This window comes from Haliotis cracherodii, unplaced genomic scaffold (assembly GCF_022045235.1).
Source record: "Haliotis cracherodii isolate W230 unplaced genomic scaffold, xgHalCrac1.p SCAF_18, whole genome shotgun sequence".
NCBI classification, from domain to species: Eukaryota; Metazoa; Mollusca; class Gastropoda; order Lepetellida; family Haliotidae; genus Haliotis; species Haliotis cracherodii.
In genome coordinates, this window is record NW_027266273.1 from 21,085,754 (window position 1) to 21,107,390 (window position 21,637).

At 41.1% G+C, this 21,637-nt stretch overlaps 1 protein-coding gene across 1 annotated transcript in view; it reads left to right on the forward strand.

Annotated features, from left to right (window-relative positions):
* Positions 1-20,564, forward strand: part of LOC139465394 (DNA topoisomerase 2-binding protein 1-like) — a 43,287-nt gene extending 22,723 nt beyond the window's left edge. Inside the window, exons 24-44 of the mRNA XM_071247100.1 lie at positions 905-973; positions 1,902-2,003; positions 2,511-2,657; positions 3,989-4,072; positions 4,318-4,386; positions 5,344-5,640; positions 6,977-7,065; positions 7,281-7,321; positions 7,744-7,830; positions 7,997-8,035; positions 8,538-8,613; positions 9,236-9,395; positions 9,846-9,912; positions 10,124-10,248; positions 13,919-14,012; positions 14,698-14,804; positions 15,713-15,835; positions 16,912-17,033; positions 17,914-17,983; positions 18,389-18,522; positions 19,474-20,564. Of these exons, the coding sequence (XP_071103201.1) occupies positions 905-973; positions 1,902-2,003; positions 2,511-2,657; positions 3,989-4,072; positions 4,318-4,386; positions 5,344-5,640; positions 6,977-7,065; positions 7,281-7,321; positions 7,744-7,830; positions 7,997-8,035; positions 8,538-8,613; positions 9,236-9,395; positions 9,846-9,912; positions 10,124-10,248; positions 13,919-14,012; positions 14,698-14,804; positions 15,713-15,835; positions 16,912-17,033; positions 17,914-17,983; positions 18,389-18,522; positions 19,474-19,549 (2,178 nt within the window). The 3' untranslated portion in view covers positions 19,550-20,564. The remainder of the gene's footprint in view (positions 1-904; positions 974-1,901; positions 2,004-2,510; positions 2,658-3,988; positions 4,073-4,317; positions 4,387-5,343; positions 5,641-6,976; positions 7,066-7,280; positions 7,322-7,743; positions 7,831-7,996; positions 8,036-8,537; positions 8,614-9,235; positions 9,396-9,845; positions 9,913-10,123; positions 10,249-13,918; positions 14,013-14,697; positions 14,805-15,712; positions 15,836-16,911; positions 17,034-17,913; positions 17,984-18,388; positions 18,523-19,473) is intronic.
* Positions 20,565-21,637: the final 1,073 nt, after the last annotated feature.

A 21,637-nucleotide genomic window follows, 5' to 3' on the forward strand; every position in this document is an offset into this window, starting at 1 on the left:
TTTTAGTGCTCTGTATTCAATGACTCGACACATTGTGTAAGCCAGCGACCCCAGATTGTCATCCTTCTTGTCTTTATGTTGCTTTTTGAGCATGAATAAGTAAACTGTGATTTTTCCACAATTGGAATAACAAATGTGCCTTTTTTGGCGAACAAAATACACCCCTTCAGAAGTACAGGTGCATCAGTAAAAAATCCTACATGGAGGCATTTTACTTCTGCTTGAAAATGACAAAATCTAACACACCACCCCATAACTGATTTCAGATCTTTAAAACTTCCTTTGTGTACCATTAATGGTAATTAAACCTTAAAGCAAAACATAAGGCATAATACCCTGAAACATGGCCATTATAATTGTCCTTAACCAGTTGAATACCACAACTTTATATGTCAGTAGGTTATTAACATATTAGGCTAAAAAAATAAATAGTCTTGGTTCTCAGGCACTGCCCGCATCATCATAAAGTCTGCCCCACATTTAGTTTTTATTTCCATTTTCAAAATAAGAAAAAAATCCTTAAACTTAAAAACAATGCGATCCAATGTAGCACAACGTTACTTCCCTTTACATGCACACTGCTTTACTGTGCATCTCGTGTCATGGTCATGGCGGCAATAGGAGTTTGTATAACTTGTTCATGTAGGGAGGCCCTTTCCCTGGTTGATGGTACACAACTGTTTATTTGGTTCAATGCAAGTTTGAACAAGTCAAAAAAAAATCCCATATTTTCAAAAGGCTATGCCTGAGAACCAATACTTTTATTTTTTTAAGCCTTAGAAGGGTAAAATGGTATGCAGTTTGATTTTTCTTCCAGTGATATTAGCAATAACACAATGAGAGCACTTCTCTCATTCAGCAGAGTGCTGAATAACGGTACATTCTCCTTGTGAACATGTTACAGGATACCTTCACATCTCTGCAATCTCCTTTGGGTGATGGAAGCCAGAAACACAGGCGAAGATCAAGTGTGGTGAGGTCATACATCATTAATATTCCCAAGTCACCTGCATCTGTTTTGTGCCAGTTGAGGTTATAACTACCTGATCTCACCATCCCCACATCTTTGTCAGGACCCGTGAACATCAGGGGTAGAATTGGCCTTCAGCAACCCATGATTGCCATAGGCATGTTGTAAGAGGTGACTAACGGGATCAGGTGGTCAGGCTCGCTGACTTGGTTGATGCATTTCATTGTATCCCTATTGCATAGATTTATGCTCATGATGTCAATCACTGGATTGTCTGGTTCAGACTTGATTATTTACAGACTGCCATCTTATAGCTGGAATATTGCTGAGTACAACATGCATGCATGCATCCATCCATCCATCCATCCATCCATCCATACATCCATACATACATACATACATACATACATACATACATACATTCATTCATTAGGGATGCAAATTGGTAGGTACTAGGCCATTAGCCGGAGTCTGTCTTATGTTATCCTTAGGGCTAGCTGAATTTCAGGCTTTTTGTGATGTATAAATACATGTACCGTATTCGATGTAATAAGCGCCCAGGGCACTCTCAACATTGGGGGCTCTTATGGTTTATGCTGACAGTCTGAAATGTTTATGTACGACAGATATATTTTTCAAGGATTTAATTGCCTGTAATTAAGGGTGCATATAACACTTGAGTGCATATTATACGCAGATAAATAAGTCTTGTGTACATTGATCAATCGAAGGGATGCTAATTGGGATTGTTCACTAGCCTATATATTAGCAAATATCGACGTGGGCGCTTATTACGTCGAATACGGTAATCACTATTCAGGCTAGAACTTGTTTCAGGTTAATTAATACTGCTGCTTGATGATATTCTGGGATTAACATTGTGGTAGATATCATAAACACATACTAGATGAGTCAGAGTTAATGATTCCAGCCTCTTGGAGAGTTTTTTCTGAAGCACGTGAAGAAGGCTGTTGAGAACAGCTCAGTGAAGAGGACAGAGGACCAGGATACAGGAGATGCCCAACACTCGGAGGTGGGTGACTAGGACTTACTACACAGGTATCCCTGGGATGTTCACAAAGTGTCCACATCCGCGTCCTGGAAATTAAATACTTTCAGTGAAAACATCATATTGAGTAAGACACATTCATATATGTATTGCAGGTTGTGTGGTATAAAAAATGGCACCTAATCTCATAGTCTGCTGGAGAATACAGCTCCATGTATACTAAGAATTGACATCTAATAGCAAAAACTTTCAACAAAGATTTTGAATCCTTTCTGTATAAATTATACGTCTTTTTGGAGGGGTCGAATGGAGGACGTTATGTGAGCAGAAATTGGTGTCGGGTATATTTCCCAGTATTCCCAAACTTATTCTACCATTAAAAAAAGAGCTATGTAAGTGAAGATGTTGTTCTGTACTTCAACTGTTTGATGGCCATTCTAGAAGTTGGCAAATAAGTAAGAAAAACATATGTTTTTGTTACTTAAGTTGTGTACCGTGTGAAGGGTTACACTGTTGAGTGTCTGTCTCCAGGAGGTGCAGGGGCCCCTCCATGGTGTGGTGATCGCCGTCAGTAAGAAGCTGCTGCTGAACCAGGCGGAGTACAACAACATCGTGGAGGACCTTGGCGGCTTCTACAGCTGGAAGCAGGACGGGAGCTGCACACACTTCATCTTCCAGGTGCGAGGAGGGTTGACCAAACCTGTAAACCATTCAACCAAGTTTTATATGATTATATGTCAGTGGACAAAGTGTGGATGGTGAAGTTTTGTTTATTCCTGGACCATCAAGACCATATCATATTATTCTTTTATCCTAGACGAAAAGAGTGCTCTTATCATGCTTATGTAAGAAATAAACGACTCGAGGTTGTTGTTTATCGTACAATAAAACACTGCAGGGAGAATACACCATGAGGGGCGCAATGACCACAAGTCGTTTATTTCTTACCTCCCCACAGTGCCACACCCCTACCAACCCCACCATGCCCCACCCTACCAGACCACCCAACCCCACTGTGCCACACCTTACCACCCCACCCAAGCCCACAGGACCACACCCCACCATGCCCCATACCTGCCACATCCTACCACACCACCCCACTGTGCCCCACCGAAACCCACTAGACTCAACCACACCCCACCGAAACCCACTAAACTTAACCACACCCCACTGAAACCCACTAGACTCAACCACACCCTACTGAAACCCACCACACTCAACCACACCACATCCCACTGTAGTGACTGTAGTAGCACAAGAATCAGGTAAATTCTTGTCAGATTAAAGGGAGATAATTACGCATGACTAGAGAATGTTTGAATATTATGTGGAGATGTTATGATAACACAATCAGGATGTATTTATTAGCTCACTGGGTCCAAAGGACAAAGGTGAGCTTATGCCATACTGTGGCGTCCGTCGTCTGTCGTCTGTCGTCTGTCTGTCGTTTGCCCGTCGTCAATTTTTTCAAACGACTTCTTCTTCTGAACCACTAATTGGAAATTAACGAAATTTAAGAAGCATCCCTTGGTGGTGGGAATTCAAAATTGTACAAATGGTCAAGGGGCTGAGGGGCGTGGCCAAATAGGGGTAATTTGGCTATATTTCTTTAAGCGACTTCTGCTCTGTAACTTAAGAGATAGATATCAACCATATTTGGTTGGAAGCTTTCTCCGGTGGTGAGGATTCAAAATTGTACAAATGGTGGGGCTGAGGGGCAGGGCGAAATAGGGGTAATTTGGAGTTATTGCTTTAAACAACTTCTTCTCTGTAACTAAGAGATAGATATCAACCATATTTGTCTGGAAGCATTCTCCAGTGTCGGAGATTCCAATTAGAGAAATGGAGCTTAAATATTCAGGTGAGCGATACAGACGCAATGGGCCTCTTTAACAGACCTGTTTATAAAGGGTACTGCCAGTTTGTAGATCCTATGTATACTAAATGTGCATCAAGATATTTTGATGATTTTGCTTGGAGATAATCATATTGTTGTGACTTTCTTGCAGGGAAGAGCCAATGACACCAGCAAAGAGTTCCGCATGGCAAGAGATCAAGGCATCTTTATTGTCTCCCCTCACTGGCTGTTTGCAGTAAGTTTTGTCACCAGCTACAATGGGAGGGAGTAGCAAGAGATCAAGGTATCTTTATTGTCTCCCCTCACCTGCTGTTTGCACTAAGTTTTGTCACCAGCTACAATGGGAGGGAGTAACATACGTAGTGGGTCACTCTACAGTTCCTCATGTCCATGAGTTGACCACATACTTGGCACAGACATCATTGTGTGCAGGTTCCTGACCATCATGTTGTTTATGTTCACGCCTTTGCTATGTTTCAGTGTAAGGAACAGACAAAAAGAGTTGATGAAGGACAGTTTCCCCATAATTACAACCCAAATCTTAGCTTGGTGAGTAAGTCCATTATGAATGGTTAATCAGCATAGAGCAGATCTCTGTTAAAACATGAATCATTATATAGTGTTACTTCATTGAGTCCCCTCATGGGGACTCTCATAGGGACTCTCATGGGGACTCTCATGGGGACTCTCATGGGGACTCTCATGGGGACCCTCATGGGGACTCTCATTGGGAGTTAGAATAGATCCCAAACAACTGGTGTTTGTTGTATGAGGTAGATAAGTAGATTGGTTGGCCGAACACAGTGACTTGGTTGATTGCATGTTATCCCAGCCTTGGCTGTGGTGTAGGACATTACTCATTACATCAATCACTTGTTTCCTGGGTCCGGACTATGTTTCACCGGATGCTGTCATATAGCTGGAATGTTGCTGAGTTCGGAGTTAAACAACAAACAAGCAAACTTCATTGAGTATGTTTTAGTTAGAAAATGTTGTGTACTTGTAAGAGCAGTCTTGTAACTCGAAGAGCCAAATTTCTTCATTAACGCCATGGAAATTTGGAAATGAACATGCATTAAAATCTCAAAAAGGGTGAATAGCAATTCACATAATTTGTCTTTCATAAGACATGTAAGATGGAAGTAAGGATTTGGTTTTTTTTACTGCGATAACATCACACCATAACTGCAAATTTGGGCGTTCTATTTTATACAGATTGATGAAGTCTGGTCATCATGCGACAAAAATATGTGCTAGAGTTATCTTGTTCTGTTCAATGATACAGAAATAATGTATTGGTTAAATGTGTTTGCCTTTTATGATGAAGATCCTGGTTGAAATCCCCACTTGAAAACAGTATGAAACCAGTGTGAAGCCTGTCCTTTGTATCCCCTACCTTTTAATTGCTGCAATATGGACAAAAATAATGAATATAAGTCTTTGTAATCATTAACTACTGTAGTTTGTTGTGTGCCTTTATTCCAATCATGTGTGACTGATGTGCAGGCCGTGTCTGGTGGGCGGACTCCAGGACGCCCCTCGCGGAGGGCAGCTCGGAACAGTGTGAGGGGGAGTGAACAATCGGAACAACAAAAGAAGGAGCAGGAGAGCCTTGAGGAACAGAAGAAGCATCAGGAAGAATTACGTAAAAAGGAAGAGCTAAGACTTAAGGAAGAACTAAGAGTGAAAGAAGAACGACAAACAGAAGAACAAAGACTAAATGAAGAAGAAGAACACCCAGATGGAGAAGGAGATCGGTCACTCGAGAACCAGCAGGAAGAGATGGCACAGGATGAGCCCAATGTACGAACTTGTGTGAGATTGTTGTCATTTTGAACTCCATACTGCCCTCAGTGGTAGTAACACACACACACACACACACACACACACACACACACACACACACACACACACACACACACACACACACACACACACACACACACACACACACACACACACACACACACACACACACACACACACACACACACACACACACACACACACACACACACACACACACTCAAAGAAAAAATATGTCTGGAGGGACACACAATAATAGTCATCGTACCTACATCGTACCTACAGCGCATCAAGAGCAGTTATGGGCGGGCGTCTGTTATTTCATCCATCAATCATGACCACTGTCCACATGATCATTGATTCATTCCAGGCTCTAAAGTAATTATCTAAACGTACAGTACGCTACACTTTTGAATGTGAAGGTAATACCTGGACTGTGTATAATCAGACAGACTAAATTCCATATTAGACCATAGATTAAAGGACCATGTCTGTGCTTATAGGTTTCATCAAACTGGGTGACATATGTTCCTTCATCCAGACCTGTGATGTGAAAGATTCAAAACATCATGAAACTCATTCACTATTATTGTCTCTTTGTTTCTCCTGAACTCCTGCATTGAAAGTGATAGGTAGTGGCGATCACATAGTGTATTCTTTATCATAAATACTTGTGGGGGCCCCGGTGGCCCAGTTGTCAAAGAAGCTGCAGTTTGCTGTGTAGAGTTACACCCCTTGGCACTTCAGGAGCCTATGATCATGGGTTCCATGCCTGGTTTGCCCTGGGTATGTTTCTAGGTTTGTCAGCACCATACCCATTCTCATGGGTTTCACCAAAGCGGTAAACATCTGAGACCTGCATCACTTCGGGCTTTCCTCCCACATTAAACTGATATGCCGTGCCATTCTGATATAACTGGAATACTGTTCAAAGCGTCGCTAAGACCGACTCACTCACTTAGCATAAATACTTCTATTATATATTATATATCATGTCCACAAGGGGCGGTCGGGTAGCCTAGTGGTTAACGCGTTTGCTCGTCACGCCGAAGACCCGGTTTCGATTCCCGACATGGGTACATTGTGTGAAGCCCATTTCTGGTGTCCCCCGCCGTGATATTGCTGGAATATTGCTAAAAGCGGCGTAAAACCATACTCACTCACTCACGTCCACAATGTGGACTCCACATGTAAAGTTTATGTCAGTGATTATATTTGTGCTTCATTTAGTTGCTGTCACTTTGCATTTACAGAGAAAATAATAAGAAGACTTTGTGTGTGTGAGTGCAATAGTGTGCAAGATCTTCAGTTTGAGGTGGTTTCTGTCTTGTAGACCAGCGTGGAGCATGATGTGGGAGGCACGCTGGAGATCCGCGAAGAGCTGTCGAAACAGATGGAGGCCATCATGAACTCGGCAGGGAAGTGAGTCTGATGTTTGCACAGTGAGGCCTGATTGTCGTTTGCACAATATACTTGAAATTGTCTCGATAAAGGTCATCACTAACAGATTTATGATTAAAAGTCTGTAAATGTTTTTGATAAGGTTTTGACTTTCAACTGAGTGTGTTATTCTCTTGTTACTGGTTCACCCCTGGATCATGTGTAGTCTTGAATAATGACACTGTGTATTTTTGCAGGGTTAAGAAACAACCAAGGAAAAAGAGCAAGCGACTTGATGGTGAGTGTAGACTAGTGTTGGACACCAAGGAAGTTTGGATGAATCTGTTTCCATTGAATGTTTTATGTGATTTTCATGACAACCTTACTGAAAAAGAGCACTTGGTTATGAATTTATCCCTTTGTCTTTTTGGACAATAATATGTTTAATAATACTGTGTGTTCAAGCTATCAGCCATTGGTTTGTCTGGGCTGTTGTTTTCAAAGCTATCTTGATGCTAGAATAATCTTAGTCTATGCATGCTGCAGTATATGAGTTATTTCAGTCATAGTGCTAAGATTGGTTTTAAGATGCCCCCCTGCCCCAGGCCTGATTAGGCCTATTTAGTGGCGGCCATGGTTAGTGATAATGTTGCTGGAATATTGCTGGCTGCAACACTGTGTGATCCTTACACTCATGCACATCACCCTCTCACTGAACAGGAAGTGGTCAGTTCAACACATCCGGCAACACCTCGGACAGTGGACGCAGTCGGCCTTCATCAAGACAGAGCCCATGGGCGTATCAAGGTATTACATCTTTATAAGTAGAGTATTTGATGAAGAACACATTCCATTTTCAATGCACAGTGTGAAAACTTAAGTGTGTTGATTGTAGTTTCACTTTTGAAGTTTTGTTATGTCTGTCATTGTGAAATATGCCTTTGTTGTCAGAACTGTTCTGATGATGTTTCAGATGAAAAGAAAGGTGTTAGTAGAAGAACCAGAAGTGGAAGTAAGTCCTGATATGTAAATGACTCATACCTTTCCTTCAGAAAGACTCAGGTGACCCAGTCATCTAAGGCACTGCAATTTGCTGAGTACAGTTGCATGCCTTAGGAATGCCAGAAACCTATGATCATGACTTCATGCTTGTTGGCTTGTCAACACCATTCAGACACGTCATGGGTAAATGTCTAACTCCTGCATCACTTCGGGCTTTCTTCCCACATGTAGCTGACACCCAGTGATATTACTGTGAAAGCTTGTTGCTCCCTCCCTCCATCCTTCCTTCCTTCCCTCTCTCTCTCTCACCCATCGACCCATCCATCCTTAGTTCCTGAATAGCAGCCATTAAAATTTTAAGACATGCTTATTAATGTTACCATTTGTGAAATAATAAAGACTAAAAAACTTGACCTCAATATTTTCTAAAACTTAGATTGGATTGAATGCATTAATAAACATGCTTGGGAAATCAGCTTCTGCTTCTGACATGTTACTATTTTGTTGTGTAGGCAAGAGTTCCGACAGCAACTGCATGCCTGAAGCTTCACAGAGTGTTCAAGTGACGTGGGACGATCCGACAGGAAGGTACGCTGGAACTAACAAACTGAAATGTGGAAATAGTTAACTGTCTGACACAAGTAAAGTATGGAATGATTTAGGTTTTTTTTATCACCTAACTGAGGTTATTTTGTCATGGCACAATGTACATGACCGAATTAGGGTCCGATTTTAACATTGCTGAAGATCAAGGTTAGAATTGGTCTTCAGCAACACGTCTCTCGTAAGTGGTGATATGGCTGAAATATTGCCGATGTGACGTTAAATATTAACTCACTCATTCACTTGTAAGTGGTGACTAACGGGATCTGGTGATCAGGCTCGCTGACTTGGTTGATGTATGTCATCATATCCCAATTGCGTAGATCGATGCTCATGCTATCAATCACTGGCTCGATTATTGATGTCATATAAATGGAATATTGCTCAGTGCGTCATTAAACAACAAACAAAGTGACTACTACACTTGGTGTGTCAGCACAAACCCATGGTTGTCGTTTCACAAGGCTTGTAAACAGCCTGCCACACTTGGGGCTAACCTCCCACAGTAAACTGGTATGCTGTGGTATGACTGAGATATTGTTCTGTAGTGCTTTCTACCCACCTACCGACTCCAGTATCACATGTTGTGCTGCATTGTGTGTTGTAGACTGGAACAGGAGAAGCTTGCTGATGAGCTTCATCGTCAGTGCAGTCAGAGTCAGAACACAGATGACTACCTGGCTGGGATTGACCTCTCCAGCTCCAATGCCCAGTTCTCGGAGTTGGAGGACCCCGCGGGGACTGCCAAGGAGGACAACGTCTCTCGGGTAGGTCCAGCCTGGATGTCGTATGTTGGGCTCTCATGCTTGTAAAACATAGGCAATGGTTGAGAAAAGGGCTAAAAGTGAGAATGGACAGTGAATGTATTGGTGAAATCACCTGCTAATGTTTGAAATTAGTGGTGAATTATTCAGGTGTGGATGTATTCGTCATCAACATTGACACTCGAATGTAACCAAGATTTCAATTCACAAGACATTGTGAGTGCTGTGACTGCTGTTTTGCAGTTGAAGTGAATTCTTATAAATTTCCAGAAGTTTGAGTTCTCATCTTGATATGGATGAAGTGATGAAAGCTGCATGTCGTTATTGAAGTCAAACTGAATTTTATATGTTGTGATTCAACCGCGTAACTATATCCATATTAAGATAAGCCTTGAGGCAGACATACGTATTATGATAAAGTTTTTAAAGCATCTTTACTGTTTTCCACTGTAGACAAGATCCTCCAAACGAAAGAGCCAGGAAACTGTGAGAACGCCGACCCCTGAAGCGCCACCACTTGGTGAGTCAGTACAAAGAGTTTGCAGAAGTATGTTTTAGAAGAATTTTCACATTATTGCCCAATTTAATAGACAGTGATTCTTATTAGTGTATGGAAGGCTAAAATGAGATTTCTAGTTGGTCAGGGATAGTTATTATTTTTGTTCTTACCATGTACATTTCTTTATCTCCCAACATGTTTTCAGCTGAAGGTTTTCTGATGTATTTTGCAGCTTTCCCTGAGCCACGGAGAACCAGCAGAGTGATGTCCCCTCAGCCCATTGAAATCTTGGAGGAAGAACAGAAGAAGAAAGAACAGAAACTCCCAGTGATCCTGGTGTCGGGAATGCAGCATGATGTGAGTGAACAATGATTGGTGTGAACAGTGATGTGAGTGAACAATGATTGGTGTGAACAGTGATGTGAGTGAACAATGATTGGTGTAAACAGTGATGTTAGTGAACAGTGATTGGTGTAAACAGTGATGTGAGTGAACAATGATTGGTGTAAACAGTGATGTGAGTGAACAGTGATTGGTGTAAACAGTGATGTGAGTGAACAATGATTGGTGTAAACAGTGATGTGAGTGAACAATGATGGATGTAAACAGTGATGTGAGTGAACAATGATTGGTGTAAACAGTGATGTTAGTGAATGGTGATTGGTGTAAACAGTGATGTTAGTGAACAGTGATGGATGTAAACAGTGATGTGAGTGAACAATGATTGGTTTAAACAGTGATGTTAGTGAACAATGATTGGTGTGAACAGTGATGTGAGTGAACAGTGATCGGTGTAAACAGTGATGTGAGTGAACAGTGATTGGTGTAAACAGTGATTGTGTAAACAGTGATGTTAGTGAACAATGATTGGTGTAAACAGTGATGTTAGTGAACAGTGATTGGTGTGAACAGTGATGGATGTAAACAGTGATGTGAGTGAACAATGATTGGTGTAAACAGTGATGTTAGTGAACAGTGATTGGTGTGAACAGTGATGTTAGTGAATGGTGATTGGTGTAAACAGTGATGTTAGTTAACAGTGATTGGATGTAAACAGTGATGTGAGTGAACAATGATTGTGTAAACAGTGATGTGAGTGAACAGTGATTGGTGTAAACAGTGATGTGAGTGAACAGTGATTGGTGTAAACAGTGATGTGAGTGAACAATGATTGGTGTAAACAGTGATGTGAGTGAACAATGATTGGTGTAAACAGTGATGTGAGTGAACAATGATTGGTGTAAACAGTGATGTGAGTGAACAATGATTGGTTTAAACAGTGATGTGAGTGAACAATGATTGATGTAAACAGTAATGTGAGTGAACAGTGATTGGTGTAAACAGTGATGTGAGTGAACAATGATTGGTGTAAACAGTGATTGTGTAAACAGTGATGTTAGTGAACAATGATTGGTGTAAACAGTGATGTGAGTGAACAATGATTGGTGTAAACAGTGATGTGAGTGAACAGTGATTGGTGTTAACAGTGATGTGAGTGAACAATGATTGGTGTAAACAGTGATGTGAGTGAACAGTGATTGGTGTAAACAGTGATGTGAGTGAACAGTGATTGGTGTAAACAGTGATGTGAGTGAACAATGATTGGTGTAAACAGTGATGTGAGTGAACAATGATTGGTGTAAACAGTGATGTGAGTGAACAGTGATTGGTGTAAACAGTGATGTGAGTGAACAATGATTGGTGTAAACAGTGATGTGAGTGAACAGTGATTGGTGTAAACAGTGATGTGAGTGAACAGTGATTGGTGTAAACAGTGATGTGAGTGAACAATGATTGGTGTAAACAGTGATTGGTGTGAACAGTGATGTTAGTGAACAATGATTGGTGTAAACAGTGATGTTAGTGAACAATGATTGGTGTAAACAGTGATGTGAGTGAACAGTGATTGGTGTAAACAGTGATGTGAGTGAACAGTGATTGGTGTAAACAGTGATGTGAGTGAACAATGATTGGTGTAAACAGTGATGTGAGTGAACAATGATTGGTGTAAACAGTGATGTGAGTGAACAGTGATTGGTGTAAACAGTGATGTGAGTGAACAGTGATTGGTGTAAACAGTGATGTGAGTGAACAGTGATTGGTGTAAACATTGATGTGAGTGAACAGTGATTGGTGTAAACAGTGATGTGAGTGAACAATGATTGGTGTAAACAGTGATGTGAGTGAACAGTGATTGGTGTAAACAGTGATGTGAGTGAACAATGATTGGTGTAAACAGTGATGTGAGTGAACAGTGATTGGTGTAAACAGTGATGTGAGTGAACAATGATTGGTGTAAACAGTGATGTGAGTGAACAATGATTGGTGTAAACAGTGATGTGAGTGAACAATGATTGGTGTAAACAGTGATGTGAGTGAACAGTGATTGGTGTAAACAGTGATGTGAGTGAACAGTGATTGGTGTAAACAGTGATGTGAGTGAACAATGATTGGTGTAAACAGTGATGTGAGTGAACAATGATTGGTGTAAACAGTGTTGTGAGTGAACAATGATTGGTGTAAACAGTGATGTGAGTGAACAGTGATTGGTGTAAGCAGTGATGTGAGTGAACAATGATTGGTGTAAACAGTGATGTGAGTGAACAGTGATTGGTGTAAACAGTGATGTGAGTGAACAATGATCGGTGTAAACAGTGATGTGAGTGAACAGTGATTGGTGTAAACAGTGATGTGAGTGAACAGTGATTGGTGTAAACAGTGATGTGAGTGAACAATGATTGGTGTAAACAGTGATGTGAGTGAACAGTGATTGGTGTAAACAGTGTTGTGAGTGAACAATGATTGGTGTAAACAGTGATGTGAGTGAACAGTGATTGGTGTAAGCAGTGATGTGAGTGAACAATGATTGGTGTAAACAGTGATGTGAGTGAACAGTGATTGGTGTAAACAGTGATGTGAGTGAACAGTGATTGGTGTAAACAGTGATGTGAGTGAACAGTGATGGATGTAAATAGTGATTGGTGTAAACAGTGATGTGAGTGAACAATGATTGGTGTTAACAGTGATGTGAGTGAACAGTGATTGGTGTAAACATTGATAGGTGTGAACAATGATTGGTGTAAACAGTGATGTGAGTGAACAATGATTGGTGTAAACAGTGATGTGAGTGAACAGTGATTGGTGTAAACAGTGATGTGAGTGAACAATGATTGGTGTAAACAGTGATGTGAGTGAACAATGATTGGTGTAAACAGTGATGTGAGTGAACAGTGATTGGTGTAAACAGTGATGTGAGTGAACAATGATTGGTGTAAACAGTGATGTGAGTGAACAATGATCGGTGTAAACAGTGATGTGAGTGAACAGTGATGGATGTAAACAATGATAGATGCCAGGTTCCTCTTTGTTTCTCATGATAACTTTATGTTTGAGGTAATTAATGGTATAACATACTTTTTCTCAAATTAAGAACAAAACAAGCGCTTGTTTTCAGTGATTGTATTTGTTAACCCACCGGTTTAAAAAATGGGGGGATTTAACAATCAACATGTCCGTCCGTTTTCAGTGTCTGGAGCAGAACTCCTAAACCATTGAATATTTCTTGTTGAAACTTTCTGTACAGATTAGTCTAGTGGTGACTTGGTGTCATTTCATATATTCAGATATTAATTTAATTTTTTTTGTTTTGTTTTTATGATGACAAGGTGGACTTATACTAAAAATCTGGGTAGTGATTGTTTCCGGAACAGAACTCCTAAACCGTTGAATATTTCTGGATGAAACTTGCTATACAGATCAGTCTAGTGATGAACTGGTGCCTTTTGATGATTTGGGATATTAAGATACAGTTTTATTCTATTTTTAAGCAGAAAAGTGCAAAGTCTCCCTGCTGTTTTCACTTTGCAATTTGCTGCCATTACTATGGTCATGTTAGTTGTTAGCCGTGTAAAGGGGATGTGTGATGTACGTGCGTGTTGCTGCTGCAGGAGGGGCGGTCGGGTAGCCTGGTGGTTAAAGCGTTTGCTTGTCATGCCATACTCACTCACTCACTCACTCACTGCTGCAGGAGCGGGTGGACTACGGGGCACTGGTGGAGCAGCTGGGAGGGAAGCTGCTGGACTCCCAACACTTCGATACGTCGTGTACACATCTAGTAGTAGGTGAGTCCATCGCACGTCTTGTACACATCTAGTAGTAGGTGAGTCCGTCGCACGTCTTGTACACATTTAGTAGTAGGTGAGTCTGTCGTACATCTTGTACTCATCTAGTAGTAGGTGAGTCCGTCGCACTCTTGTACACATCTAGTAGTAGGTGAGTCCGTCGCACGTCTTGTACACATTTAGTAGTAGGTGAGTCTGTCGTACATCTTGTACTCATCTAGTAGTAGGTGAGTCCGTCGCACTCTTGTACACATCTAGTAGTAGGTGAGTCCGTCACACGTCTTGTACACATCTAGTAGTAGGTGAGTCCATCACACGTCTTGTACACATCTAGTAGTAGGTGAGTCCATCACATGTCTTGTACACACATAGTAGAAGGGTGGTCTCCCATTCCTTCTAATTGAAAGATCAAGCTGGTCATGTTCATATTTACAAGGGTGATAACTCTAAATTACTAATTGTACATAGACTACAAAACCATTTAAGAAAGCTCCACTTGCTGCCATCAAGCGTGGTTCAAATCTAGCCATGAGAGCTCTTGATATGTTTTACCTGTAGTTCAATCACCTGCTACCACTGACAACTACCGCTAACAAATTTACAACATTTCCGCTGACACATGACATCTATGTTTTTGTTTGGACTTGTTACAACATGTATGGTATACTGGAAAGTGCTGTTTCAGAGACCCCTGCACGGAATGAGAAGTTCCTGGCTTGCGTGGCTGCAGGGAAATGGGTTCTACATAAGTCTTACTTTGAGGCATGTCGAAGAGAGGGACACTTCGTCAAGGTACTAAGACTTATCAGTGAAGCAATAGAATTATGTTTTTAGTGGCTAAATGTGTGTAAATAATCAATCCATATGTATGTGTAAATTAAATTCATAAATAGATCGGACCTGTGAAGATCCGGGGTAGAAAAGGTCTTCAGCAACCCATGCTTGCTGTAAATGGCAACTATGCTTGTCGTAAGAGGCGACTAACGTGATCGGGTTGTCAGGCTTGCTGACATGGTTGATGCATGTCATCGTGTCCCAATTGCATGAATCGATGCTCATGAAGTCAATCATTGGATTGTCTGGTCCAGACTTGATTATTTACACAGACCGCTGTCATATAGCTGGAATATTGCTGAGTGTGGCGTTAAACAACAAACAAACAAACAAACAAACATAAATAGATTGCATCAATTCATAAGAAGACAAGGAATAAGACTATTATGTGATTACGTGCACACTATCTAGTGACACTTTCAGAATTTATGTAGATGCTGATATGATTGTCTTGGCCACCAAGAAACACTACCAGCATCAATAACCCACACAGTACTCATTATGTATGTCACTTTGGGAATTCCAGTCCAAGAAAGTCCTCAGTTTCATATCTTTGTTGTAAGAGCTCACTGATGAGGATAGAGTGTTTCCTGGTTGATTGTGTATTTTCTCTAACGCCATCAATAGTTGCTCATGCTGTCAACCACTGGTTTGTCTGGTCCAGACTGCTGTTTCTTAGCTGGTAATATTTTTTACTTCAGAGTAAACAACTCTCAGTTACTTTTTAATTGATTCAGTATTTAGTGTAGATGTATCTTAAGACAGTGCAGTGCTTCTTTAAACATTATGATGTGATGTCTTTGAGTGTTATTTTAGCTGGAACATGATCATAATAAACATGATATGATATATTCATGTGCCTGCAGGAGGAGTGTCACGAGTGGGGCAGTGATGCAACTCGTAACATCATGCTCAACATGAACGCCCAGTGCAGCAAACTAGCGGCCGCAGCTTACAGGTGGAGGCAGAAGGTCAAGGAAATGAAGAAGGTACCCCCATTATTCAGTGTCCACTTGTAGGTCATTCCTAGGTGGCAGCTGCTTTGAAATGCACTGAGCTGGTCTCCATATTGATGCTTGATCTGATACCTCTACTTCCTCTGGTGGTATCTCAAGCTGTGGCCTTGTATCAGTCACACTGATCAAAGGTGGAAGTTCCTTTTTGACTTCAACTTCCTCTTCATCACATGCTAGTACCTTCATCACACAGAGCTCCAGATAAGCTGCGTATCTGCGTGAAATACGCATCAGAAATGCAGAAATACGCAGTAAAATATAATCCAAGCGTATCAAATACGCAACGAACATTACAGATACGCTTCAAAAATAAAACTTGTGCGTATCATCAAAATATTGTGAAGTAACCCTGCGTATTCGATTAGCAAATCAGCAACTTATTTTGAATTATAAACGGGCATTCCGTCAACCTTGCCAAACTCCATGATGACAGTTACATCATGATCATTTGCCATCACACTTTCTTGTGGAAGTATCGAATTTTTGAGTCCTATAAGGCTCTCGAACCCACACGACACCAGTTTGCAGGGACTAGTGTTTTTAAATATTTAACTGAAATACCCACATCTGTAAAAACAAGTGGGTAACAGAAATTTGAATACGCAGATTGAATTACTGATACCCAATGATTTTAAAATGCATGGGTAAAATACCCACAACACCAAAAGCTTACCTAGAGCTCTGATCACATGCTAGTACCTTTATCACATGCTAGTACCTTTATCACATGCTAGTACCTTTATCAAGTACCTTTATCACATGCTAGTACCTTCATCACATGCAGGTATCTTTATCACATGCTAGTACCTTTATCACATGCTAGTACCTTTATCACATGCAGGTATCTTTATCACATGCCAGTACCTTTATCACATGCCAGTACCTTTATCACATGCTAGTACCTTTATCACATGCAGGTATCTTTATCACATGCATGTACCTTTATCATGTGTCATGTCATGTTTTATTGTACACTGTATTCTAACTGAGTACTCTTTTGTTATGAAAGGTATGAACCGAACACTAATTATTTTCCTCCGGATTCCCAGGTTGCCCCAAACTGCCGTGGTGCCTTTGAAGGGTGGCAGGTTATTCTGTGTACAGACAAGAACAGAGAGAGTAACTTCTCCCGGTTGTTGCAGGCCGGTGGGGCGCAGGTGTTGCCTCTCAAGTAAGTACAGCACTGCTCAAGCATCAAGTCATCATGGTTCTTGTGCATGGTTGCTATGCTATGTAAGGACTGGACGACTGCATGTTGTCCTGTGAACAGCGCACAGGTCTTAAATCAGGCGAAGCTAAGAAAAGTGGTCCTTGGATGGGTGACCATGTTGGGCAGCTTGGCCCCTGAGTTTCTAGAGCTTCGGTCCTGCCCCACACTGAAGGTCATGTAGCACATATGGTGTCTCCTTGGCCAAGTGACTTTGTTCGAAATATGCCAATGTTCACCCAGCAGTGAATGGGTACCCGGTAGGATGAGAAGGTAATTTGACTGTTTACCTTCTGGCACCTAACAGGCAGCTTGGGTTGCATGCTCCACAGTACTAGTATCATAAAAGTGGGAAGAAGCTCCAAAGTCTGTTGCAGCTTCTTTAGTCCAGGTCTAGTGGCTTGCTGGAACAGACCCATTGTCTCTGTGATGGAGAAATCACTAGAATATGTTGATTCTGAAAGTTGGTTTCAAGCTCATTGATTCTACTTCTCGAATCAACAGATTCAAGTGATGTCATGGTTGATATATAATTTCTTTATAGTTTAATAAACATCATAATTGTTTAAAGGCATTAACTACTAGATTTGAGTTAAAAGTTCCCCCAAAATGGTATTTCAATAACTTAAATCAAACTTGCCAATTGACCCAGTGATGATGGTTTACAAGGCTGATGAACACACTTTATCAGTGACTTACACATAGATATATGGTGAAGCTTTGAGAACATTCATTCAGGACAATCACTTGCTGATGTCTGTAATGAATAAACATAGCATAGTGCCAGATGATGTTTGTGATTTGTGTAGATTTATACCTGACTTGCATTTCCTCTCTGTCTCAGACCACCATTCAGCAGTGATGTTACTGCCACACATGCATTCCTTGAACTTAACAAAGTCAAACTATCTCAGGTGAGTCCCACATACATACCACACAACATTGTACAGGTTACTAACCTCTTTCTTATCTCACTATTTGCATGGAGATATTTTTAAACAAATCTCTTGTATGGCATGGACTTTACAAGTATTCCCCTCAACAGTTGAGGAGCCTAAATGTCACATCTCATTTGAGAGTATTTGTTAGTCATCCTTTTTCTTTGTTTTAGATAAATATGTTTCATGTCAAGTGTAAAGTGCTTATTATTATATATTTTTTGGCATTCAGTGTAAGGTGATATTCATGCGTTTATGTTATGAATCCCATTTTCAACATGGATTACCTTTTTTACCTTTTTTCGTGTTAAGACTTTTTAACATTTTGTCTTGTGTTCAGATTATTTAACATTTTTTTGAACGTTTTTTGTTGTTGACTAGGATGATCTGGAAAATCTCATCAAATCCCACATCCATTGTCTGAAGCCAGAGTTTATCGCAGCACAACTGACTGAGGACCCATCCCCCAACCCTGATGACTATAGTCCACCGGAAATAACAGCATTAAGAGCAAGGTATGGACCAACTCTGGCTGGTCGTCTTGACTGATTACATGCTACATGGGATGCTCCAGTCATGGTATTTTACATCATTTAGTACAGGAGTCATTTTGGTTTCTGATTTTGATATAATGGTAAGGAGAAACCTTGTTATGTGCTGGAAACCTCTGTATGCGTTGACTATCTGTAGACTGAAACAAGCAGTGCCTTGTTCTCCTTAATGACAAGACGGCCCGTGATGGGGCTTCAGGGTTAGAAGAGGTCCCTGGCATAGATAGACTGCTGGTCGTAAGAGGCAACCAAATGGATTGGGTGGTCAGACTAACTGACTTGGTTGAAAGCATGTCATTGAAACCCGATAGAATGGATCGTTGTTTGCAACTTCAGGTCCTGGATAGTCAGGTCCAGACTTATTTATTTACAACCCGCCATCATAGTGCTGGAATGTGCAGACTTTAAATCAGCCAAACAAACAAATAACAAGATATATTTGAGTTGAGAAGGTTTAACTGTGGTGTATTTTCTGAACATCATTGAGTTGAATTGTGATGTTCAAAATTCAAGGGGGCGGTCGGGTAGCCTAGTAGTTAAAGCGTTCGCTCGTCATGCCGAAGACCCGGGTTCGATTCCCGACATGGGCACAATGTGTGAAGCCCATTTCTGGTATCCCCCACCGTGATATTGCTGGAATATTGCTAAAAGCGGCGTAAAACCATACTCACTCACTCAAAATTCAAGAAAGTATGTTGACAAGATTATAAATTGGAAGATTTGACTGTATCCCCAAAAAATGAACAATCCTTTCTTTTACATTTTACACAATTTGTTGATGTTGTTTGCCAAGATGAGGACCAGTACCAGTCTGTAAACTGAATTTGTGTATGTGTTTGTTTATTATTAACAAACGTGTGAATTATCTTGATGCAATGTTACTATTCAATGCTGTAACAAATGCTGGGATGTTAGTCTTCCAGATTCCATGCCAATGAAGAGGAAGGGTTCAGTAACAGAAGGATCTGGGAAGCGGCCTCGCAGACATTGAAACTTCCATTTGTGTACATACATGTATAGATGTGTACATTTTGTAAAGACGGTTGTACAGAATTGTATATTGCTGAAATTCTAGTTACAAACAATACTTGAAGATGGTCCATGGTGCCGTTTTTGTCGGAACAGGAACTAATGTGTCTACAATTTGCATGTCCATTGATGATTTAGAACATTATTTGTATCATGCATGTGAAGGAAAGTGAAATATAAAAAAGATATGCTGGCAGTTGTTTATGTTGACCAGTGATTTGTATCCAAGTGACTCAGATTTGTCTAGACTGCAGCGTTACAACATGAATATTACATTAAGGCAGCGGAATAATGACCTACAGGGGTTACATGCCAACTAATGTTACATATATTTCTCCTCAAGCAGTAAGGAGTTTATGTTGGTCAGTTTAACATGGTCATTTCCTTTCACAAACATTGACCTACTTTTTACTTTGCTTGACTTTTATGCATTACGCAAAATTATGCAACTGAATTAAGGCCATGTGAATGTGTTTTTCTACAAATTTGTTGTTTCCATACCATGTGTACAGTGCCGTATATGAGGTCTGTGGGCACCGATGAAGACAGTTTCGTTCCGGACAGACTGTACAATAGTTCCAGCAACCATTCCTATGTGACCATGAGCAACTGGAGCCAGCTAGATCAATAGTTGTCTTGGATTGTTCACCTTCAAATAGTTCTTGATGAAAGATGCCTGAAAAATTACTAATGACTGATACTGCTCCATTATGTTTTAGAGTATTGCATTGATATTTCAGAATGATTGACCACAGCAGTTGCATTTATGTAGTCAATTGTATTTGGGACTCATTGCGAACAAGCAACAATAATCTACTCAAGGCTATTCCTATGCATTTATCATGATGTTGTGACTATTTAGCTTGCCTGCATAATGTCATTGTTCCAGAAGGAGAAATATTCGGTGCTCTGTGTGTGTGTACAGGTCGGGGATGAGGTGGGGAAGGTATGCTAAGATAAGGTGTGGAAGGATGAGGTTGTGGGGAAGGTATGCTAAGATAAGGTGTGGAGGGATGAGGTGGGAAGGTATGCTAAGATAAGGTGTGGAGGGATGAGGTGGGGAAGGTATGCTAAGATAAGGTGTGGAGGGATGAGGTGGGGAAGGTATGCTAAGATAAGGTGTGGAGGGATGAGGTGGTAGGGAAGGTATGCTAAGATAAGGTGTGGAGGGATGAGGTGGTGGGGAAGGTATGCTAAGATAAGGTGTGGAAGGATGAGGTTGTGGGGAAGGTATGCTAAGATAAGGTGTGGAAGGATGAGGTGGTGGGGAAGGTATGCTAAGATAAGGTGTGGAAGGATGAGGTGCTGGGGAAGTATGCTAAGATAAGGTGTAGAGGGATGAGGTGGTGGGGAAAGTATGCTAAGATAAGGTGTGGAGGGATGAGGTGGTGGGGAAAGTATGCTAAGATAAGGTGTAGAGGGATGAGATGGTGGGGAAAGTATGCTAAGATAAAGTGTGGAGGGGTGAGGGATAAGGTGTGGAGGGATGAGGTGGTAGGGAAGGTATGCTAAGATAAGGTGTGGAGGGATGAGGTGGTAGGGAAGGTATGCTAAGATAAGGTGTGGAGGGATGAGGTGGTGGGGAAGGTATGCTAAGATAAGGTGTGGAGGGATGAGGTGGGGAAGGTATGCTAAGATAAGGTGTGGAGGGATGAGGTGGGGAAGGTATGCTAAGATAAGGTGTGGAGGGATGAGGTGGGGAAGGTATGCTAAGATAAGGTGTGGAGGGATGAGGTGGGGAAGGTATGCTAAGATAAGGTGTGGAGGGATGAGGTGGTAGGGAAGGTATGCTAAGATAAGGTGTGGAGGGATGAGGTGGTGGGGAAGGTATGCTAAGATAAGGTGTGGAGGGATGAGGTGGGGAGGGTGTAGGGATCGATGAGAAGTGTGTGACAGTAGTCTGGCAGGAATCATAATCAGTTCATATTCATTTTTTTTAATTGTTATGTAAGTGTTTCTCGGAGATTATGGAGCTATCATTTTGCAGCATATTAGGCAAAATTTTATTTTCAAGGCATGATATCTTTTCCTGAAAATTATACATTTATAA